At 42.8% G+C, this 19,570-nt stretch overlaps 1 protein-coding gene across 9 annotated transcripts in view; it reads right to left on the bottom strand.

Moving 5' to 3' along the window:
• Positions 1 to 19,570, bottom strand: part of LOC120060082 (forkhead box protein P1-B-like) — a 236,240-nt gene that overhangs the window by 97,001 nt on the left and 119,669 nt on the right. For 8 of the 9 annotated variants that reach the window (XM_039009214.1, XM_039009198.1, XM_039009205.1 and 5 more), the window contains one exon: positions 9,406 to 9,572. In XM_039009214.1, the coding sequence (XP_038865142.1) occupies positions 9,406 to 9,561 (156 nt within the window). In that variant the 5' untranslated portion in view covers positions 9,562 to 9,572. Of the gene's footprint in view, positions 1 to 9,405; positions 9,573 to 14,999; positions 15,035 to 19,570 lie in introns of those variants that run through there. The other variant, XM_039009172.1, reaches the window with a different exon arrangement.

Here is a 19,570-nt window from a genome sequence, read left to right as displayed (position 1 = left end):
TGGAAATAGTTGGAAGGGGGGTTTTGTCTGGCCACTGTGCCCAGGTTAATGAGGCCACATTGTTGACAAAAAAGGCCTCCAAAAAAGAAAATAAATCCATACAGCTGAATAATAATTCATAATATAGATCAATACTTTATTTTCATAGATATACAAATATTTTTCTCAGAATAGTAGAAACAAGTGTCATTAATCACCCACGGACTGGTTCATTATAATGGACTATTCCACCCTGACAGAGGTCCCGTGCATTGTTTCACGCGATATGATTGCAAACATGACTTTCATTGAAATGAACTTGCAGCAATGAGGCGCTTTCAGAACGGGGCAGAGAAAAAAAAAAATATAATAATAATAAATTTTAACAGAAAAATGCAATCTTAAAGCATTTCTTTAGTAAAAAGACAGGTGCTGCTGATAATACTGCCTTTGTTGTCGAGGCAGGGGCCATGTACAGTATGTGTAGCACATGTATCGCTGCTGTCTGGTTAAAAAGAGTATGGCATGTCATACTCCTTTTGGCCAGACAGCATCAGATACATGAGCTACATATAGTAAGACAGAGGGGCGTTGTTTCCCTCACTCGGATGCTTTCTCAAGTGAGATCGTTTCAGCCACTTGGATGCTGGAATTATTTTTGGATGAATGTGCAAAGGTAATCTACTTTCTGTAGTCATTTGTTAACAAACAGATGAAAACATGACTGGTTGGGTTCATGATTGTGTTCATGGCACATACATTTTTATTGTCAAATTACATGTCTTTACTATAAAACCCCTAAAAAATACATTGTAGACACATGGGGGAGGGGGCTCAAACTGGCCTCTGTCTCAAGCCTCCAAATCACTAAGTCTGCCCCTGACCGTTTGGTAGCATCAGGCAGCTAACCCATTTAGAGGCATTTTGAGCCCTTTAAGAAACAGGCGGCAGGCACATTCTTCACAAGTTGCTCTGGGGAGCAATATCACAGGCTTGCGTGTTGCTAACAGATGCCTGGCAAGAGTAAACAGGCGTTTTGCTGCCATCACTTTTCTCCCCTCCAGACTCCAGCTCTTCTCTTCCCTCTCTGTCACCCAGCATGCCCAGTTTCAGATCTGGGGTCTGACGGCGTGAATGAACATTGACGTCTGTTTTCCACAGTGTGGCGCGTAGATTATTAATAAAATATAAAAAGCCAGTTTCACTACAACGCTTTTGCATTAGCAGGCTAGTACCTCCATTGGTAATCCATCCCGCCAACCCCAATACACACATTCACACACCCTATGTATCTGTGTACTGTCGTGGCCTCTGAAGCCCAAATAGATGCCTTAATCTGAGGCAAATGCAGTTGCAAGGATTAGGGCTTTATTGAAACAAATAAGTGTTTTAATGGGAGAAAGTCCCAGTTTCAATTTCAATAGCTCGTTTAACCCTTATCTGCCAAATTCCTTAGGGCCTCTTCTATGTTAATGGGATCTACATTGCACTTGCATTGGGGGTGTTAACAAGCACAGCCTATTCATATTAATTACCCATAAGTTTTCTGTGTAGGAAATACTTTCTTGATACATATTAACTCTTTAACTTTATTCCTAATAAATTGGGTCAAATGGGCCACCCTAAAAGAATAGTTTCTCCAAAAATGGCATTATTATTCAACTAGATGTAAACATTCCATTCCACTGAATAGTATTTTTGTTTAAAGAGTGTTTTGACAATGGCTATTAAAACCAGCCATGTTTGGGCTTGTACTTTCCCAACCCAAGCCTCCTGAGGCCCTGTTAAAACGGTTCCTTATTTACAACACTAAACACACAATCTGCTCAACAAGAACAGACCAATACCAGTGTGTGTGTGCGCTCGTGCGTGCGTGTGTTGGTGTGTGAGCATACGTGTGTGTATGTGTATGCGATCGGGAGGTTTAGGGATGTGTTTGTGGGTATTACTTTAAATAAAACATCATCGATGCATTTAGTCAAAACCCTAGAGTCAGTTCAGCACTCCTAATAAGCCATCTAATAATGAACCAACACAGACGTGTTTCCCTGTCTGACTCTCCACATTAGCTGCTTCAGACACCTGCAACGAAGTTTACAGTTTCCCTCTTCAGCACAAACGCACAGACACGGCCATCATCCGGGTGCCCCACAATGAGAGCCACTTCAGGCTTCCTAATGATACCAGCATACACGCCCATAATTTACATAGAAAGCAGTGGCCACACTGATCCAACATTACACACTAGATGCATTTAGTGGAGTAGGTCGAGAGCTTCAAGTTCCTCGGTGTCCACATCACTAAGGAATTAACATGGTCCACACACACCAACAGTCGTGAAGTAGGCACGACAACACCTCTTCCCCCTCAGGAGGATGAAAAGATTTGGCATGGGCCCACACATCTTGACTGGCTGCATCACTGCTTGGTATGGCAACTGCTTCGCCTCCAACCGCAAGGCACAACAGTGGGTAGTGCGTATGGCCCAATACATCACTTGAGCCGAGCTCCCTACCATCCAGGACATCTATACCAAGCGGTGTCAGAGAGGAAGGCCCTAATAATGTTCAAAGAGTCCAGCCAATCTGGAAGCAAAAGAAACGCACACCTGTTTAGGCGAGGTGCTGGCTAGCGGAGTAGAACACTTGAAAAATAAAAGAGTCCAGCCACCCAAGTCATTGACTGTCTCTCTGCTACCTCACGGCCAAGCTGTACCAATGCACCAAGTCTGGAACCAACAAGCCATAAGACTGCCAAATACACTACATGACCAAAAGTATGTGGACACCTGCTCGTTGAACATCTCATTCCAAAATCATGGGCATTAATATGGAGTTGGTCCCCCCGTTGCTGCTATAACAGCCTCCACTCTTCTGGGAAGGCTTTCCACTAGATGCTGCAGGGAATTGCTTCCATTCAGTCACAAGAGCTTTAATGGGGTCGGGCACTGATGTTGGGCGATTAGGCCTTGCTCACAGTCGTCATTCCAATTCATCCTAAAGGTGTTCGATGGGGTTGAGGTCAGGGCTCTATGTCCCAGCCAGTCAAGTTCTTCCACACCAATCTTGACAAACCATTTCTGTATGGACCTTGCTTTGTGCACGGGGGCATTGTCATGCTGAATCAGGAAAGGGCCTTCCCCAAACTATAGCTACAAAGTTGGAAGCACAGAATCATCTAGAATATAGCATTAAGATTTCACTTTACTGGAACTACGGGCCTTGCCCAAACCATGAAAAACAGCCCCAGACCATTATTCCTCCTCCACCAAACTTTACAGTTGGCACTATGCACTGGGGCTGGTAGCATTCCCTTGGCATCCGCCAAACCCAGATTTGTTCCGTCGGACACCCAGATGGTGAAGCGTGATTCATCACTCCAGAGAACGTGTTTCTACTGCTCCAGAGTCCAATGGCTGCGAGCTTTACACCACTCCAGCTGACGCTTAGCATTGCTTGACCTTAGGCTTGTGCGTGGCTCCTCGGCCATGGAAACCCCTTTAATGAAGCCCCCGACGAACAGTTATTGTGCTGACGTTGCTTCCAGAGGCAGTTTGGAACTCGGTAGTGAGTGTTGCAACCGAGGACAGACGATTTTTACGCACTATGTGCATCAGCACTTGGCTGTCCCGTTCTCTGAGCTTGTGTGGCCTACCACTTCGCGGCTGAGCCGTTGTTGCTCCTAGACGTTTCCACTTCACCGTTACATCATCCTGATAAATACGGGATACAGAACAATACACCTTCCACTACATTACACCCCATCCTGACCGTTTGACCTGAAATCCATTATCCCTGTGTTTCATGTGGCCAGGGTTAGCTACAGTATAGTATGGAGCGACTTACCTTGCAGTGTTGCAGGCTTGTTGGGGCATGAGGGAAGTTAAGAGTCTCTCTGATTACCTCATTGTCAAACAACTCCTCAGATCCCCCCCGCTTGCCCAAATGAACCAGCCCCGGGGAGGGTGTGTAAACAGGATGTCAACCCATGGATCAGTCAACTATTTTAAACTTGGGGGTTTGGTATGGTATGCAAACATGTGACCTGTGCTGCATCTCTCTGCTGCTGATCATCTCACGGGCTGAAAGGACACGCTTAAGGTACACTTAACAAAATGGATGATTTCATGAGCTGGCCATTTTGGAACTTAGCCATAGAGAGGGGTGCTGCTAATGTGTTTACCTCCAAAACTCAGGAAGAAAACTCAACAAGACATGACAAAAGGCTTCAGAAGTCATACTGGGATAGACTAAACAGATCTCTCTTCCCTGGGAGAAAAATATATTGCATGTAACAATTAACTAGACTCAAAAAGCAATATGGTTCAATTGCGGAAGGCTTAGGAATCGACAAAAACAGTGATGAAGTTTTCTTGTGACACATGGCGTGTTTTTTTCTAATTATCTTTTCCCTTTTCTACATACAAGCACATTACTGTTCAATTTCCACCTCCATCAGTATGATTATTAATCAGATCACACATCAATTGCCAGAACCACCCAAGAAATCAGCCTGTAATAAAACTGTCATCTGCTCCACTATAAAGACAGATGCTGTGAGTTGTGTGATAACATAATTAAACTGTTCTGGGAGGGATTCCATACAATTATTCAAATTGGAAGAGCACTATCGTTTTACCAACAAAGCAATTTAGGGCAATATGCAGTGTCATAACACTGATGTTATCCGTTCCCCCAGATTTCCAATAAGTTGGAGCCCCTACCGTCCCCAGCCTGATCTGACAATATGAACAGTTTACAAGCAGATACCTGAGAGCACTGAGAGATGAAGGAAAGACAATCCACAGCATAACACAGGTGGCTGCGAGTGACACAGAAACATAGCCGTGTGTATCCTTTTAACATGATCCTCTCTGAGATGAGGAGGGGTGTGTGTGTGTGCACTTGTGTGCGTGGCATGCATATGTGTCATTGACTGCAACCCTCAGGAAGGAAACACACAATGAGAGAATAATGCGTCATAGCCTTTGGACACCAACCACACAGAGAAACCAGCCCTCTATCACACCTATTGGTTATGCAGTACTGAGCAGATATACTGCTGTGAGAAAACAAAAAGCTGAATTGCTGAATTTAATTAAATTAAAATGTGTGGCGATAACGAGTGTTTTTTACTTGTAGTAAAGAGGGGTGGTTCTGTTCCACTGAACTCCACAGTCAAGTGGACGCAATCAGCAGCCAGCAGTCCAGCAGCAAGAGAGCCGCTCTGAGCTCACCTCTGACCTGATGATTTTAATCTCTGATCTAAATGCCAGTGAGTCTGACCACTAGTCTGCTCTACAGACCAGGACACAGGCCTCAGCAGCCCTGGCCCTGCTACACTGTACTGTACTGGGCAGTACTGGGCCTGGATGTCTACTCTACAGTACAGGGTTGGCAACGTGGGAGAAAGTCATGTGAGTCTTCTTATCACTTAGCAATTCCTCCTCCGGTGAGTAGAGTTCAGTGATGATAGACACACAGACAGACAGACAACCAAGGCTGTGCTGAGCAGTGTGTGTGTGTGTGTGTGTTTCTCTCTCTCTTCCACCATGTCGAGAGGGACCTTGTTATAGTTTATATTATGCAAACAGCGAACCTGTGTCTGCGGCTCCACGTGAAGAGCCAAAGTGTTGCTCTCCAGACAGTACTGATGGTCCTGCTCCAACAGAGAAGAGAAATTAAAGGGAAAAAAGTTGGTTTGCCTTATCTTGCGATTTGTGACAAAGCTTTAGAGAACTTGTCTGACAAAGAAGCCTGGATTGATATTTCTGCTGTAAAGGATAAGCAATGATTCATCTGGCTGTTGTTCTTTTTCTGATGATATTGTTGGAGTGTACACTGAGTGGACAAAACATTATGAACATTATGACCATGTTGACATTATGAGTCAACATGGTCCAGCATCCCTGTGGAACGCTTTCGACACCTTGTAGAGTCCATGCGCTGATGAATCGAGGCTGTTCTGAGGGCAAAAGGTGGGGCAACTCAATATTCTGAATGTTTTGTACACTCAGTGTATTTTCTAGAGAAGCCAGATTTTTTGAGGCCACATTCTGCGTTATTTAATATTTCCATCACATGTTTATGTAAGCCCTTTAAGCTTGCCAGATAACTTAATTTTCCTTGTGATCATCTTCTCCTGCAATGTTTGTTGAAGCCTGCAGCTTCAACAAAGGGTAAAAGGGTGTTCAATATTAGGAAGTTGTTCTTAATGTTTTGTAAACTCAATGTATTTTCTATCACTGAGGAACGATGATATTTGAGGAATCTCTCAAACTTCATTAAAGGGACACCTCTAAGAGACAGGATATTAATATTTAATACTCCATCAGCTGAATCCAATTTCTAGCAGAGGAATCGGTTGCTTGCATAAACATGTGCAAGATTACGAATGCAATGCCTAAATCAACCATAAATCACAATCAACAACAGTACATGTAGTAACTTGAATGTGCAGGAGTCAACAGCAGCCTACAGTATCTAACTGTTCAATCACATCATCACTATGACTGCCTGCTTGTTGATGTGGTTGGCTGCATCTGGTCTAATCTGTGACTGCTCCTTTGGACATCGGAACTTCCCCTTGCAAAATCAATAACAACAAAACAAACGGAAAACCCACAAATGTTTAGCTATTGCAAAAACACAGCCCCTTTTAAGAAATATATTTGTCTTTATCATGTCTATAATCTTCACTTCCTCATTAAAGGGATTTCTGAAAACCACAACTTCTGCACCATCAGCAAGAAAGTTTAGAGAAAACATAAAAGAAAGGAGTCATATTGAGAAAATATAGGGTGCAAACCTTCTGTTTGGTTGACACAACAATACACTATATTTATCCACCAAATGGGAACATTTCTGTTCAAACATAAAATGTGTCTATACAGTGATTGGCCAATAATGGGAAACCACTTCGATTGGAGATTTAGATAAGCCAGGAGAGCGCCTTGTTTCTGCAGAGGTATTACAGCCCAGTATTTGACTTACTAATAGAGATGTTTAAACCAAGCTTATGGTCCACTTCCCACAAATCTGACTGGTCTACAAGATAAATTCCACTGTCAGAATCAAGATGATCAAACAGATTACAATTATTGTATCCCCTATCTTTATTAATGAGCACTGTCTTTCACAGTTATGTTCCCTAATAAGAATAAATGGTATACCACCACCAGGTTTGTTGTTCACCCTGACTCAGGGGTGAACAAAAAAAATCTAGAATGATTTCTGCATCACCAAAAGGGAAATGGTGTCTTGGATGTTTCTCAGAGAAGCCCACATATCTGTCAAGTTACCCCCTATATTAGCGCAACCAGCAAATAAAACTTAAAAGACAGACTGCAAAATGCCACAAAAGTAAAAGTTATCAAGTAATTGAGCGAAGATCTTAATGCCCATGGGACAATTAACATGGTTCATGATCCATGAATGAAAATCCTGGGTTAGCCTAATGGGAGAATAAAAACACAGGCGCATTCCCCCAGAACTCTCCACTGGTAAGTACCCTATCAAAGGAGAACGTCAGGAGCGGAGAATGAGACATCTCGTCCTTCATCCCGAACCATGCACCATTTATCACACAGAACAATTAATCCATCCGCCTCTCTCTCTCCATCATAAACCGTATGGTACGCCACAGACATTAAGCATGGGCTTTCTTTGTTCAAAGGGACAAACAGAAAGAAAAATATCTACAATTTATTGAAATTAACAGGAAAAAATTCTACAGGACTAAATTCACGAGTAATGTTTTTATTTCTACATTATTTTCCTAAATGACTGATCTGAGAGAATCATTATCCCATCCATATGACCAGAGAACAGAGACCAGTGCCGGACAGTTGGCTCTTTACCTCGGGTGAAGGATTTTTTTTCTCTCTCACTCTCCTCGGTGTCAAGTGTGCATCCATGCCACATTTCCCTGCTCTCTCTCTCCCTCTCGTCTGCCTCACATTCATCAAAGTTGTAACCCCTGTTGTCTTTGCACAGCGAATCAGAATGCGCCCCTGGCAAAGAATGAAGGAAAAGTCAACAGAATTAAGTTTCAGTGCAACTGTTTACTCAACTGTGGCCCGCAGTTATTGAAATTGTATCCATGGTTTTGTGCGACTACTGCAGTAATGAATTCAGTATGGCTGTGATTTTCTCACTGACGACATGTTAATGTTGAGCTGGAGAAAATAAGGGAGACGGCTAGAACAGCAGTGATGGAGGGGAGAGGAGGGAGGGACAGCCATGTGGAGTAGACCGCCTATAGGTCTAACAAGTAAAGGACGTTTGCAGACACATCTTTATTTGTCTACTTTTTCTGTTATTGCTGAAGGAATTATTGTAAATTGTGCATTTGCAACTTTGCTGGTGTTAATGTTACTGGCTTGCAACAAATATGTGATTTCTTGGGCTATTACTCACAATGTGCTGTACGTGTTCACAAGCTGATTTTCCTGATAAGTGCTTCAAACGAATGACTGTTATTTTTGTTGTGACAAAATGCATGTTTCAGCATTGTTCTTTACCTCATACAGATGTTGATAGATATACGGTGACAACAGGCAGCAACAAAAGAGGCTGTGCATCATGACTAAACTGCTCCTGACAACAACCCCAGTCATTCTTCAATGCCAAGACAGCATGAGACACAGTGATCTTTTCAATGCTGTTTCCTTAAACACGCTGTCGTGTGGCACACATAACACTGACACCAACAGAAAGAGCTTGTCTGTTTCCCTCAAGTCTCAGATGGTGAAAATGTTTTGGGCTTCACTAATAATAAATCTACCGCCATTCTATGGGCCTCATTGGTCGGACACAGAGGAGTGTGGCATTAGTTGTGAGTGTGAGGCGTGTTCACAATGAGCTAAGGGAAAATACTGTCAGCCCATTGCACAGTACAGCACTCCAACTGTCCAAGAATCGTGTGGCACCTATACACTTAAAATATGTTGACCTACCTCAATAAATACTTCACCAAAATGCAGATGCTGCATAATACACTAAACATGTCCGCATCCAAACACACAATCATTGAGAGCACTACCCTCTCTTTAAACATTCAAAACGCTCTCCAATACACATAAATAATAGTCATGTGTTTATGTAGTTGATGTACTTTGGGTCGGGATGAAATATTAACAGGTACTTTAGAGGGGATAGGGACTGCTGTTGACATGAGAATAATCCACTCATTTTGACATTATTTTCATTAGGCCACTGTTGATACAGTCCCAAAAGGTTTTGCATGTCAGCAATCAAGTTGTCAAGATATAAGACTTTCAAAAAGCAAATAGTAACTTGATTGCTGACATGAAAAACATTTTAAGACTGTAACAACAGTGGAATAATGAAACAAATACCAAAAGATAGTTTTTGAGGGGATTATTCCTTTAATTAAGACAGGTGTGAAGAGAGGAACCTAGTTGACCTGCTGCTGCTGGAGATGGATCAGGTCAGCTGCAGTGACGTCCACTGACGTGGCGCTCTTGGGCCTCGCGTCCCTGGCTCCGTCCTCCACGCTCGCTGCTCTGTTCTGACTGGCTGGACCGTTGCTTGCCGCCTCGGTCCCAGATTCTTGCATCATGACTTAAAAACCTGAGACAGCAGGGAGTAGGAGAAACAGCTGTTAAAACAAGGCACAGTACAGGGGATACAGTACGTTTTAACCTGGGCCAAACTGTAAACATGTGTCATTTCCTTACCACACGAGTTCACTTCTATAACAGCTTTTTCTATTGGTTCATTCCTGACTGTTTCTTGTTTGCTTGTTTGTTTGCATTGTACTCATAGACTCTCCTTCCACTGGGTGATGAACTAGTCTTTTGCTTTGTCTTTCCGGACTAGATACTTGCAGATGACATGTCCATACTGGGCTGGACGAAGGAGCATGGCTCAGGTTCTGTTAGTGTTCTGCTTCACGGCTGTGTGGAAGGCAGGGGATAAAAACACACATCTGAGAGAAACCTAACCTCAGTGAGGCAAAGCAGTGGAGTCCAAGAAAACACTCACCCTCACAAACAAAACACTTTCTATGGAAATTGATATATTTACTCCCAGAAGAACCACGCAGAATGGCTTTTTAATGGGAAACAGGTCCAACGGGTGGGCGTGCCTGCCTGCCAAAGGATCTCCATGAGAAACATCCATTTTAAAACACTCAAATCCTATGCGGTGCTCAATTAAGACCAACATATGAGTCTATACCAAAAACATTTTCTGTTATTACTTCATTTTAAAGGAGAATGTGCTGTATACAAATGGTTACATATGCTCTATAATTGCATGTAATTCTATAATCCAACTAAAATAAAAAAAATATTCAGCCGTAGATTTTTTTAATTTTCAAGTCCTTATTGTTTCTCATTTTGATGATACACAAGCCAGACAGACATCCTCTCACCCCCCATCCCAACTCCCTCCCCTCGCTCCTGGGATGAGTATGAACTGAACGACACTGATGCTTATCTGGGTCTGCATTCCTGAAATCAGTGGTGAGATTTACATCTTTTGTGTTGGTCACAAGCCTGGTGCGGCGGGAGGCGCGTCTAGTTGCCCAACTCCAAAGCAGTTAATGAAGCTGACCAAGTCAGGCAGAAGTAAATTAACTTGGCTGATTAACGGTTTATACAAAGTAGAATAAATGCCCTTAAAACATTGGGCCTCGTCATGAAAGATGGTGGAAATGAGACTAAATGCAGATTTAAAATGTTGTGTTTAAGCCGTGTTATAGGGAGGCCAGTACGTGTTAATGTGTGCTCAACAGAGGGGCTGAGTCTCCTGAGATGCCAATCTAAACAAGAGACAGCCTATATGGAGGAGGTCAGAGACCTGGTCGTGCGGTGCCAGGACAACAACCTCTCCCTCATCGTGATCAAGACAAAGGAGATGATTGTGGACTACAGGAAAAAGATGACCGAGCACTCCCCCATTCTCATCGACGGGGCTGCAGTGGAGCAGGTTGAGAGCTTCAAGTTCCTTAGTGTCCACATCACCAACAAACTAACATGGTCCAAGCACCAAGACAGTCACCAAGACAGTCATGAAGAGGGCACTACAAAACCTATTCCCCCTCAGGAGACTGAAAATATTTGGCATGGGTCCTCAGATCCTCAAAAGGTTCTACAGCTGCACCATCGAGAGCATCCTGACTGGTTGCATCACTGCCTGGTATGGCAACTGCTCGGCCTCTGACCGCAAGGCACTACAGAGGGTAGTGCGAACGGCACAGACCATCACTGGGGCAAGCTTCCTGCCATCCAAGACCTCTATACCAGGCGGTGTCAGAGGAAGGCCCTAAAAATTGACAAAGACTCCAGCCACCATAGTCAAAGACTGTTCTCTCTGCTACCGCACAGCAAGCGGTACCGGAGCCCCAAGTCTAGGTCCAAGAGGCTTCTAAACATCTTCTACCCCCAAGCCATAAGACTCCTGAACACCTAATCAAATGGCTACCCAGACTATTGGCTACCCCCCTTTTTATACCGCTTCTACTCTCTGTTGTTATCATCTATGCATAGTCACTTTAATAACTCTACCTACATGGTACATATTACCTCAACTAACCGGTGCCCCCCGCACATTGACTCTGTACCGGTACCCCCCTGTATATAGTCTCGCTATTGTTATTTTACTGCTGCTCTTTAATTACTTGTTACATTTATTTATTGTTCTTATACGTATTTTTTTGAAACTGCATTGTCGGTTAGAGGCTTGTAAGTAAGCATTTCACTGTAAGGTCTACACCGGTTGTATTCGGCGCATGTGACTAATACAATTTTATTTTATTTTATTTGAAACAAGGCACAGCCGGCCCACAGCAGAGGAGCCACAATGGGGACTCACTCTGTCTGACAGACATCAAATGGAGCTTGACAGATTGTTATGTTCACATTTAATATCAGAAAACAAAATAAGCAAGATAACAATAGAATAGAATAGTATAGCTCAGAGATCATCAACTAGATTCAGCCGAGGGCCGTTTTTTTCTTGAGCGGATGGTCGGGGGCCCGAAACATAATTACAAATAATATGTAGACTGCAAATTGACCGCAAGAAGTCCAAACAGATACTGTATAATATTTGACTAAAACATAATAATTTCAAACCTTGCTTACATTTGTATCCGATCACATATATCTCTTTATTATGCATGGGATTAAAGGATTTCCAAATTAAAATCACTTGGAGGTGATTTCCTGGTGTTTCTAGTCTTATGTCCAACAATGAAAATGTTACCCCCCCAACAAAAAAATAAATACTTTTTTTGCTTACAAAAATTGGGGAGGGGGGGGCAAATAAAACCACCCACGGGTCGCCAGTTGGAGAATCCTGGTATAGGTCGTTAAAACAATAAATTAAAATGTTACAGGCCTAACTATTTCAGTACTATCATCATCAGTACTTGTAAGCTACAAGTAGTAAAATCAGTAGCTACCACTATAATAATAATCACCATAGTGCACTATAATTTTAATCTTTACAAGGAAGAATGTCTCTGATCTTCTTGCAAGCAGAACATCCTAGTGAGTCCTCATCAAATAATGTGGTCGGTATTGTTTCAGTTGTATGTCAACCGCCCCTTCACCTCAACTGTTGTGTATGCTATTTCCCCAATGGCTGAGCAGGCTCTTTTGGAGCTTCAGCCTGCCTTTATTGCCCTACAGAGGGCCTTTGTTGAACTAAAGTTAGTGCTTAATGCCTTTTAAAATCAAACATGTTGTTTTCCCATTCACATAGAAATGTATCGAATGATTTATGCTACGTACACTGAACAAAAATATAAACGCAACATGCAACAATTTAAAAGATTTTACTGAGTTACAGTTCATAAAAGGAAATCAGTCAATTTAAATAAATTCATTAGGCCCTAATCTATGGATTTCACATGACTGGGAATACAGATATGCATCTGTTGGTCACAGATAACTTAAAAAAAAGTTAGGAGTGTGGATCGGAAAACCAGCCAGTATCTGGTGTGACCACCATTTGCCTCATGCAGTGTGACACATCTCCTTCACATAGAGTTGATCAGGCTGTTGATTGTGGCCTGTGTAATGTTGTCCCACTCGTCAATGGCTGTGTGAAGATGCTGGATATTGGCGGGAACTGGAACACGCTGTCGTACATGTCGATCAAGAGCATCCCAAACATGCTCAATGGGTGGCATGTCTGGTGAGTATGCAGGCCATAGAAGAACTGGGACATTTTCAGCTTCCAGGAATTGTGTACAGATCCTTGCGACATGGGGCCGTGCATAATCATGCTGAAACATGAGATGATGGCGGCGGATGAACGGCACGACAATGGGCCTCAGGATCTCGTCACGGTATCTCTGTGCATTGCCATCGATAAAACGCAATTGTGTTCATTGTCAATAGCTTATGCCTGCCCATAGTATAATTCCACCACCACCATGGGTCACTCTGTTCACAACATTGACATCAGCAAACCGCTCGCCCACACGACGCAATACACGCTGTCTGCCATCTGCCCGGTACAGTTGAAACCTGGATTAATCCGTGAACAGCACACCTCTCCAGTATGTCAGTAGCCATTGATGGTGAGCATTTTCCCACTGAAGTTGGTTATGATGCCGAACTGCAGTCAGGTCCAGACCCTGGTGAGGACGACGAGCACACAGATGAGCTTCCCTGAGACGATTTCTGACAGTTTGTGCCAAAATTCTTTAGTTGTGCAAACTCAGTTTCATTAGCTGTCCGGGTGGCTGGTCTCAGACGATTCTGTAGGTGAAGAAGCCGAATGTGGAGGTCCTGGGCTGGCATGGTTAAACGTGGTCTGCGGTTGGACGTACTGTCAAATTATCTAAAATTACATTGGAGGCGGCTTATGGCAGAGAAATTAACATTAAATTCTCTGGCAACAGCTCTGGTGGACATTCCTGCAGTCCGCATGCCGATTGCACGCTCTCTCAAAAGACATCTGTGGCATTGTGTTTTGTGACAAAACTGCACATTTTAGTGGCCTTTTATTGTTCCTAGCACAAGGTGAACCTGTGTAACGATCATGCTGTTTATTCAGCTTCTCTATATGCTACCACCTGTCAGATGGATGGATTATCTTGGCAAATGAGAAATGCTAACTAACAAGGATTTAAACAAATTTGTGCACAACATTTGAGAGAAATAACTTTTTGTCCGTATGGAACATTTCTGGGATCCTTTATTTCAGCTCATGAACATGGAACCAACACTTTACATGTTGCGTTTATATTTTTGTTCAGTATACTTTGGATGTGTTCCCGCGTATAAATATCTGGGAATCTGGATTGGCGATAGGCTTTCATTCAAAATACATGTTGATGAGTTAGTTATGAAGTTATTAATTTAAATGGACTTCTTTTACAGGAATATGCCTTACGTTAAATAGCAGAAAACAAATAATTTTGTCTATATTGATTCCGATCTTACAATATGGAGATATAATTGATATGAATGCAGCTGCCACTATATTGAAACCACTGGACGCTGTATAGCATTACGCTTCATTACGGGCGATAGGTTCAGCACACATTAATGTACTCTATATGAGAAAGTAGGCTGGCCCTCTTTGAAGTCTCGCAGATCTATGCATTACGCTCTTTTTGTCTATAAAGCCCTCTTACGTAAACTACCACCGTACCTCACTTCTCTGGTAACCTACAAAAATACAAGCTATCAGACACAATCTCAGGAATGGTTAACTCTAGAGGTCCCTTCGATCTCAACAGTTAAGTAAATCTACCTTTAGCTATTTTGCTATCTTGCTTGTGGAATTGTCTACAGAATACACTGAAATTCAATGGTGCATCTAAAGCAGTTCAGACGGCTATGTGAGGACCATTTTAAGGAAGAATGTGTTTGTTTTTTACGATTCTATGATTGATCTTGTAATTTATTTTAGATTTGACTTTATTGTGATGTTTTTTGTGCTTTCATATATCTTGTATGTAAGTAACTAGGCCTATGTTTTTTTACTGTCCCCAGGGCCATGCTGCAAATGAGAATGTATTCTCAGTCCACTCACCTGGTTAAATAAATAATAAATACATCTCATTCTGAGCCCCTGCCTCTCTGCCTGCAGGCTATGGGCTGTCGGGCCCAAGCTACAGACTGTTGGGCCCAGGCTATGGGCTGACGTGCCCAGGCTATGGGCTGTGTTTTCTTGGTTCTGGGCTCTGGCCTCAAGCCTCCAGCTCAGCCCACTCTCTCTCCCTCTCTCCAGACAGATGTTGACCTGGTTGACCCCTTCAGTCTGGCACAGCCTCCCTCCATAACAGGATTTTGTAAACAAGGAGTGAGCAAGAGGAATACTGTGGGATGGAAGAGAGAGAGTCAGCCACAACTACAAGAGTCAGCCGGCTGCTCAGCTCAGGTCAGCTCAGCTCATACAAACTCCCCTTCCTTCTGAGACACCAATTAGAAATACATTCTCAGGCCAAATGAAATGTGATTTGAAATAAACCACATGCTGACGCTATTCACCCCCACTTCTTTTTCAAATAAAATACATTTTTCCACACATAAAAAAATGGACTGAGTCTGTTTTTCTCTCTCTAAAGCTACATAAAAGGGGAAAGTAATGCCTATTATGCATGCACTGTCATTCCATGCAAAATTTTCGTAATTATAACGGAAAGGCGTACATTTACGAATGCAAGGCATCTCCAAAAGTAATCAAGAGAATGAGCCGCGGGGCTATTTTAATGTATGCAAAACTTGTGACCCACAATGAAGGAGAGTAAGGCTAAAATGAATGCAAAGTAAGGCGCACATGCTTGGAACCGGCACTGATGAGGGACGGCTAAAATTAACACCCAATTCATTTTCGAATTGACAAACAAATGAAACCCATAAATCTACTTTCTCATTAATTTTACTGCAGAATAATTCAAAGCTGCAAAAAAGAGAGAAATAAAGAAAATGGAAAATGTGCATTATCCATCATAAATATCACCCAGATAGGAACGAGCCTTATCGGAAAGTTATCTAGTGACAACAATGTTAATCTGAGCTGCACTGAGGCAGAGACACAGCAACTTCATGTAGGCTATCAGGCACAGGCAACTCGTCTACCACGTGACAGGGCCCCTCATTCATTTATCTACTCATTTATGTTCAGTTTGCTCAGAGGATACTTTTATCTGTGATGATGACTCAAATAGCTTGCAGTTAATTTGTTTTTTTACTAAATCCATTTATACAACAATACATATTCAGGGTGAATTATCAGTCAAGTGTCTCGCTAAAGGTACTATACTTAGCATGGTTGGAAAATACGCATTCATGCAAGCACCCACGAATGCACAAACACAGACACAAACAGCCATACACACATACACACAGAAATAAACACACACACATATTCAAACAGAAATGAGGGGGCAGTTGATGAGAAACAGGCCTGCTTGTTTATGAGGCATGTCAGCCCTAAATATAAAAAGAAAAACAAGAAAAACAAAGAACCCAAAATAATGAACATTCCATGAGGTAACAGAGGTCCACAAAACAGATGCTATGCTTCTCTGTTGATCCTCAGACGTCTGTTCTTCTAAAGAGGGTGGGGGGGAGGGTCTGGTTGCAAAACACAACAAGTGTTTGGAACAAACAGTGGATCATAAAAAAGGTCAGAGTTTCTGTTTGGTGATGGTTTTGTTCGTCGAATAAGGGGAGTACAGTCCAAACACAGTCACATGCAACTCCTACCTGACGAGACGGGTTCAGAGCATGGCAGGGCACCAAGGACTAATCAAGCCTATCGTTCCACTCAATAGAACTCTACAAGCCTGTCCCTTGTCATGGCAGCCTGGAATTGAAGAGCTCAAAAATTCAGTCAACAATCCAAGGTAGGGTCGGCCTGCACAGCTGTGGCGTGGCCTTTCCCCATGTTTTACTTTTCACTAATGCTCATGACAGTAAACCCTTTATGGCCACCTGTTCTGGTCTGCATAGTTATCACATAGCTCCTGTTTACACAAGCACATAACACAAGCACACAACACAAGCACAACATTGTTGGGGAGGAGATAAAGACACAGACAAAGGAGATGACAACGGGAGAGGTTCACTCTGATGCTGCCTGTTTAGGTTGGCTTGGTTGCTAGACTAGACAACATAAAGAGGTTGTACCAAGGTGGTGCATCACCATAACGCTTCCCCTGGAAGGGGTTTACAAGGTTTGGAGAGTTTTGTGTTCAGCTTTATTTTGGCTCGACAAACATGAGAGAAAATCTCTTTTTCTCGTTTACAAATAGCTGAACGAACATTTGTTCAATGAACTACAGTTAATCCTCTCATAATACAAAATAAACTATTCAAAGAACTGAACCCCTCTACTGGCTTGTGCAGAACAGAACTGAAAGTCTGAATTGGGCTGGGCCCCTGAACCCTCCCACAGTCATAGAACAGCCAGTGGCCTGCCCTCCCTCCCTCATCTCCTTGGTCTTTACTTTAATGTAGCCTAGACCTCCATAATACAGAACCACACACATCCCTCAGAAGTGGTTGCCACAATATCTGGGCTCGCTTGGCACTCAACAAAGAATCCCTCGCCCTTCTCTTCTCTGAGAAGGTAAATTGACAGCATTGATGACATTCCGCCAACGGAGACTTCACAGTGAGACCAAACAAGCACTAATCTCACCAGCCACTTCAACAAAAAGTCGCAGATAAGCAAAGCCTATCTCAAGACTACTATGACAACATTGTAGGAACAGGCCTCCCCTCTCTCCCTCCTCACCCCTTTTTCACAGACACACAGAAGCTTTTTAAAAGTTCCTTCCAGACCTTATAGGGGTTAACCAACCACTCACTCACACCAGCAAACAAAGCGGCTATTTGTTTATGAACTGATTTCTGCCATGGCTACAGTAAACAGGGTGAGCGAGGATTTGTGTTTATGAACAAACACATCACCTTGCAGGACCAATTTAACATTAACCAGGTGGAATAATCAACAGATTTCATAGGTGACACTCATGGCAGACCTAATGTAAACAGGCTCTGGGAGGAGAAAGGGGCTAGGCTTAGGGAATCATTGTCGATGCAAAGGCAGAGCCAGCTAGAATAAACAGCTGGGGGAAACTCAAGACAAACAAACAGTCATTCTCCTGACATTTGAAGAAGCATTAAGGTGGTGTGTTACAGCTGCTAGCCTGGCGGCCATCATGAATGTGAACAAAGGGGGGGTGGAGGGGGGGGGGGAGGGTGCGGTGGGCTGGTGAAGAGGGTCTCCTCAGAATTGAGGGAAAACACGGTGGTTGAGACACAACACTTTGACAACAGACAAAATATAGAGCGTCTTCAAAAACACCACAGCAAGGAACTTGTAAAACATGTTAAACATTTACTTGCTTCAATTATTCAGTAACTAGGGCTTGGCAACAACAAAGGACGTCTGAGGGCTCCTGAATCTGTTCCTAAAAACATCAGGACAGGTTGATGGAAAAACAAGCAATGTTGTTTTCATCTGACAAACAGAGAAATAATTGAACTGCAAGTGCCCTGTTTTTAACCCAGATAATACTGGAATCAATAATCTGGGTATACAATGAATACTGTATCTATTTTGATTTCTTTAAAAATAATACTAGCGTGACTTTGAGTCTAACGCACTGATCTGTGTTACTCTATTTGCATTAGAGCAAATAATACACTATTCAGAAACAGCTAACGATTACAACAAGCATGAAAGAGAAATTGGTGTGGGGAATTTCAAGCTGCACGTCACCTTGTGCATGAATTATTCATGCATACAAGTTGCCATCTGCTCATCTGAATCCAGTCAGAGAGGCCTAGCTACCCTGACTGTTTAGTTTCCCGTCTCCTCTCCTCTCCCAAACAACCCTCATAGTCATTTCAGTTAGGCCCCAAACCCATTTACCCCCATATAGTGAGGGCAAAGGAACAACAGCTAAGAGCCCAAACACATATTTATGACACATTGTGAAGAATATAATGGGATCCTCTAGCGTGAAATCCAGATTCAAATGTATTACTACACCATGTACAGAGAAAAGTGCTTGACATCCACTGATGCTGAGGATGATGATTCATATGAAAATGAACATATTATCATGCTACAAGCTCATTTAAATGAACAATAAGGATGGGAGCAGAAGGCACACTCTCCAGTAGGGAGGCTAAGTAGACAGATCATTCCCGAAAATACACAAAACAGTTTGTCTCCTTGGCATGAAGCCGTCCCATATACACCTAACGTACAGGCCTGCTGGGAAGAGACAATGACGGAATGTGAAAAAGTAAGGCAGGGCATGGTATTTTTAGTACAACCACGGCCGATTGAGACTAAGTAAATAGAAAAGTCTAATGAGTTTAAAGCCGCTTGTACATTAATGGAATAGTAATGGTGTGGTGTGGAGATGGAGCTGCTTCAGGAGTGGTTCACAACACATTCCTCAGTGACTCTCCTTCATTTGACTTTGATAATCTCCCTCACATGAGGCTCACATCGATAACACTGCAGCGAGAGGACAGACATCGAGAGACCTGGGGCTCTTTTCTGAACAGATCTGATGCATGGGAAAAGCAGGCCTCGCTACTCTCAAGCTCATCTTTTCAATTAGACCTGTCAAACAC

This window comes from Salvelinus namaycush, chromosome 2 (assembly GCF_016432855.1).
Source record: "Salvelinus namaycush isolate Seneca chromosome 2, SaNama_1.0, whole genome shotgun sequence".
NCBI lineage: Eukaryota > Metazoa > Chordata > Actinopteri > Salmoniformes > Salmonidae > Salvelinus > Salvelinus namaycush.
The sequence above is the reverse complement of the archived record's forward strand: the minus strand, read 5'-3'. Positions and strand labels throughout refer to the sequence as shown.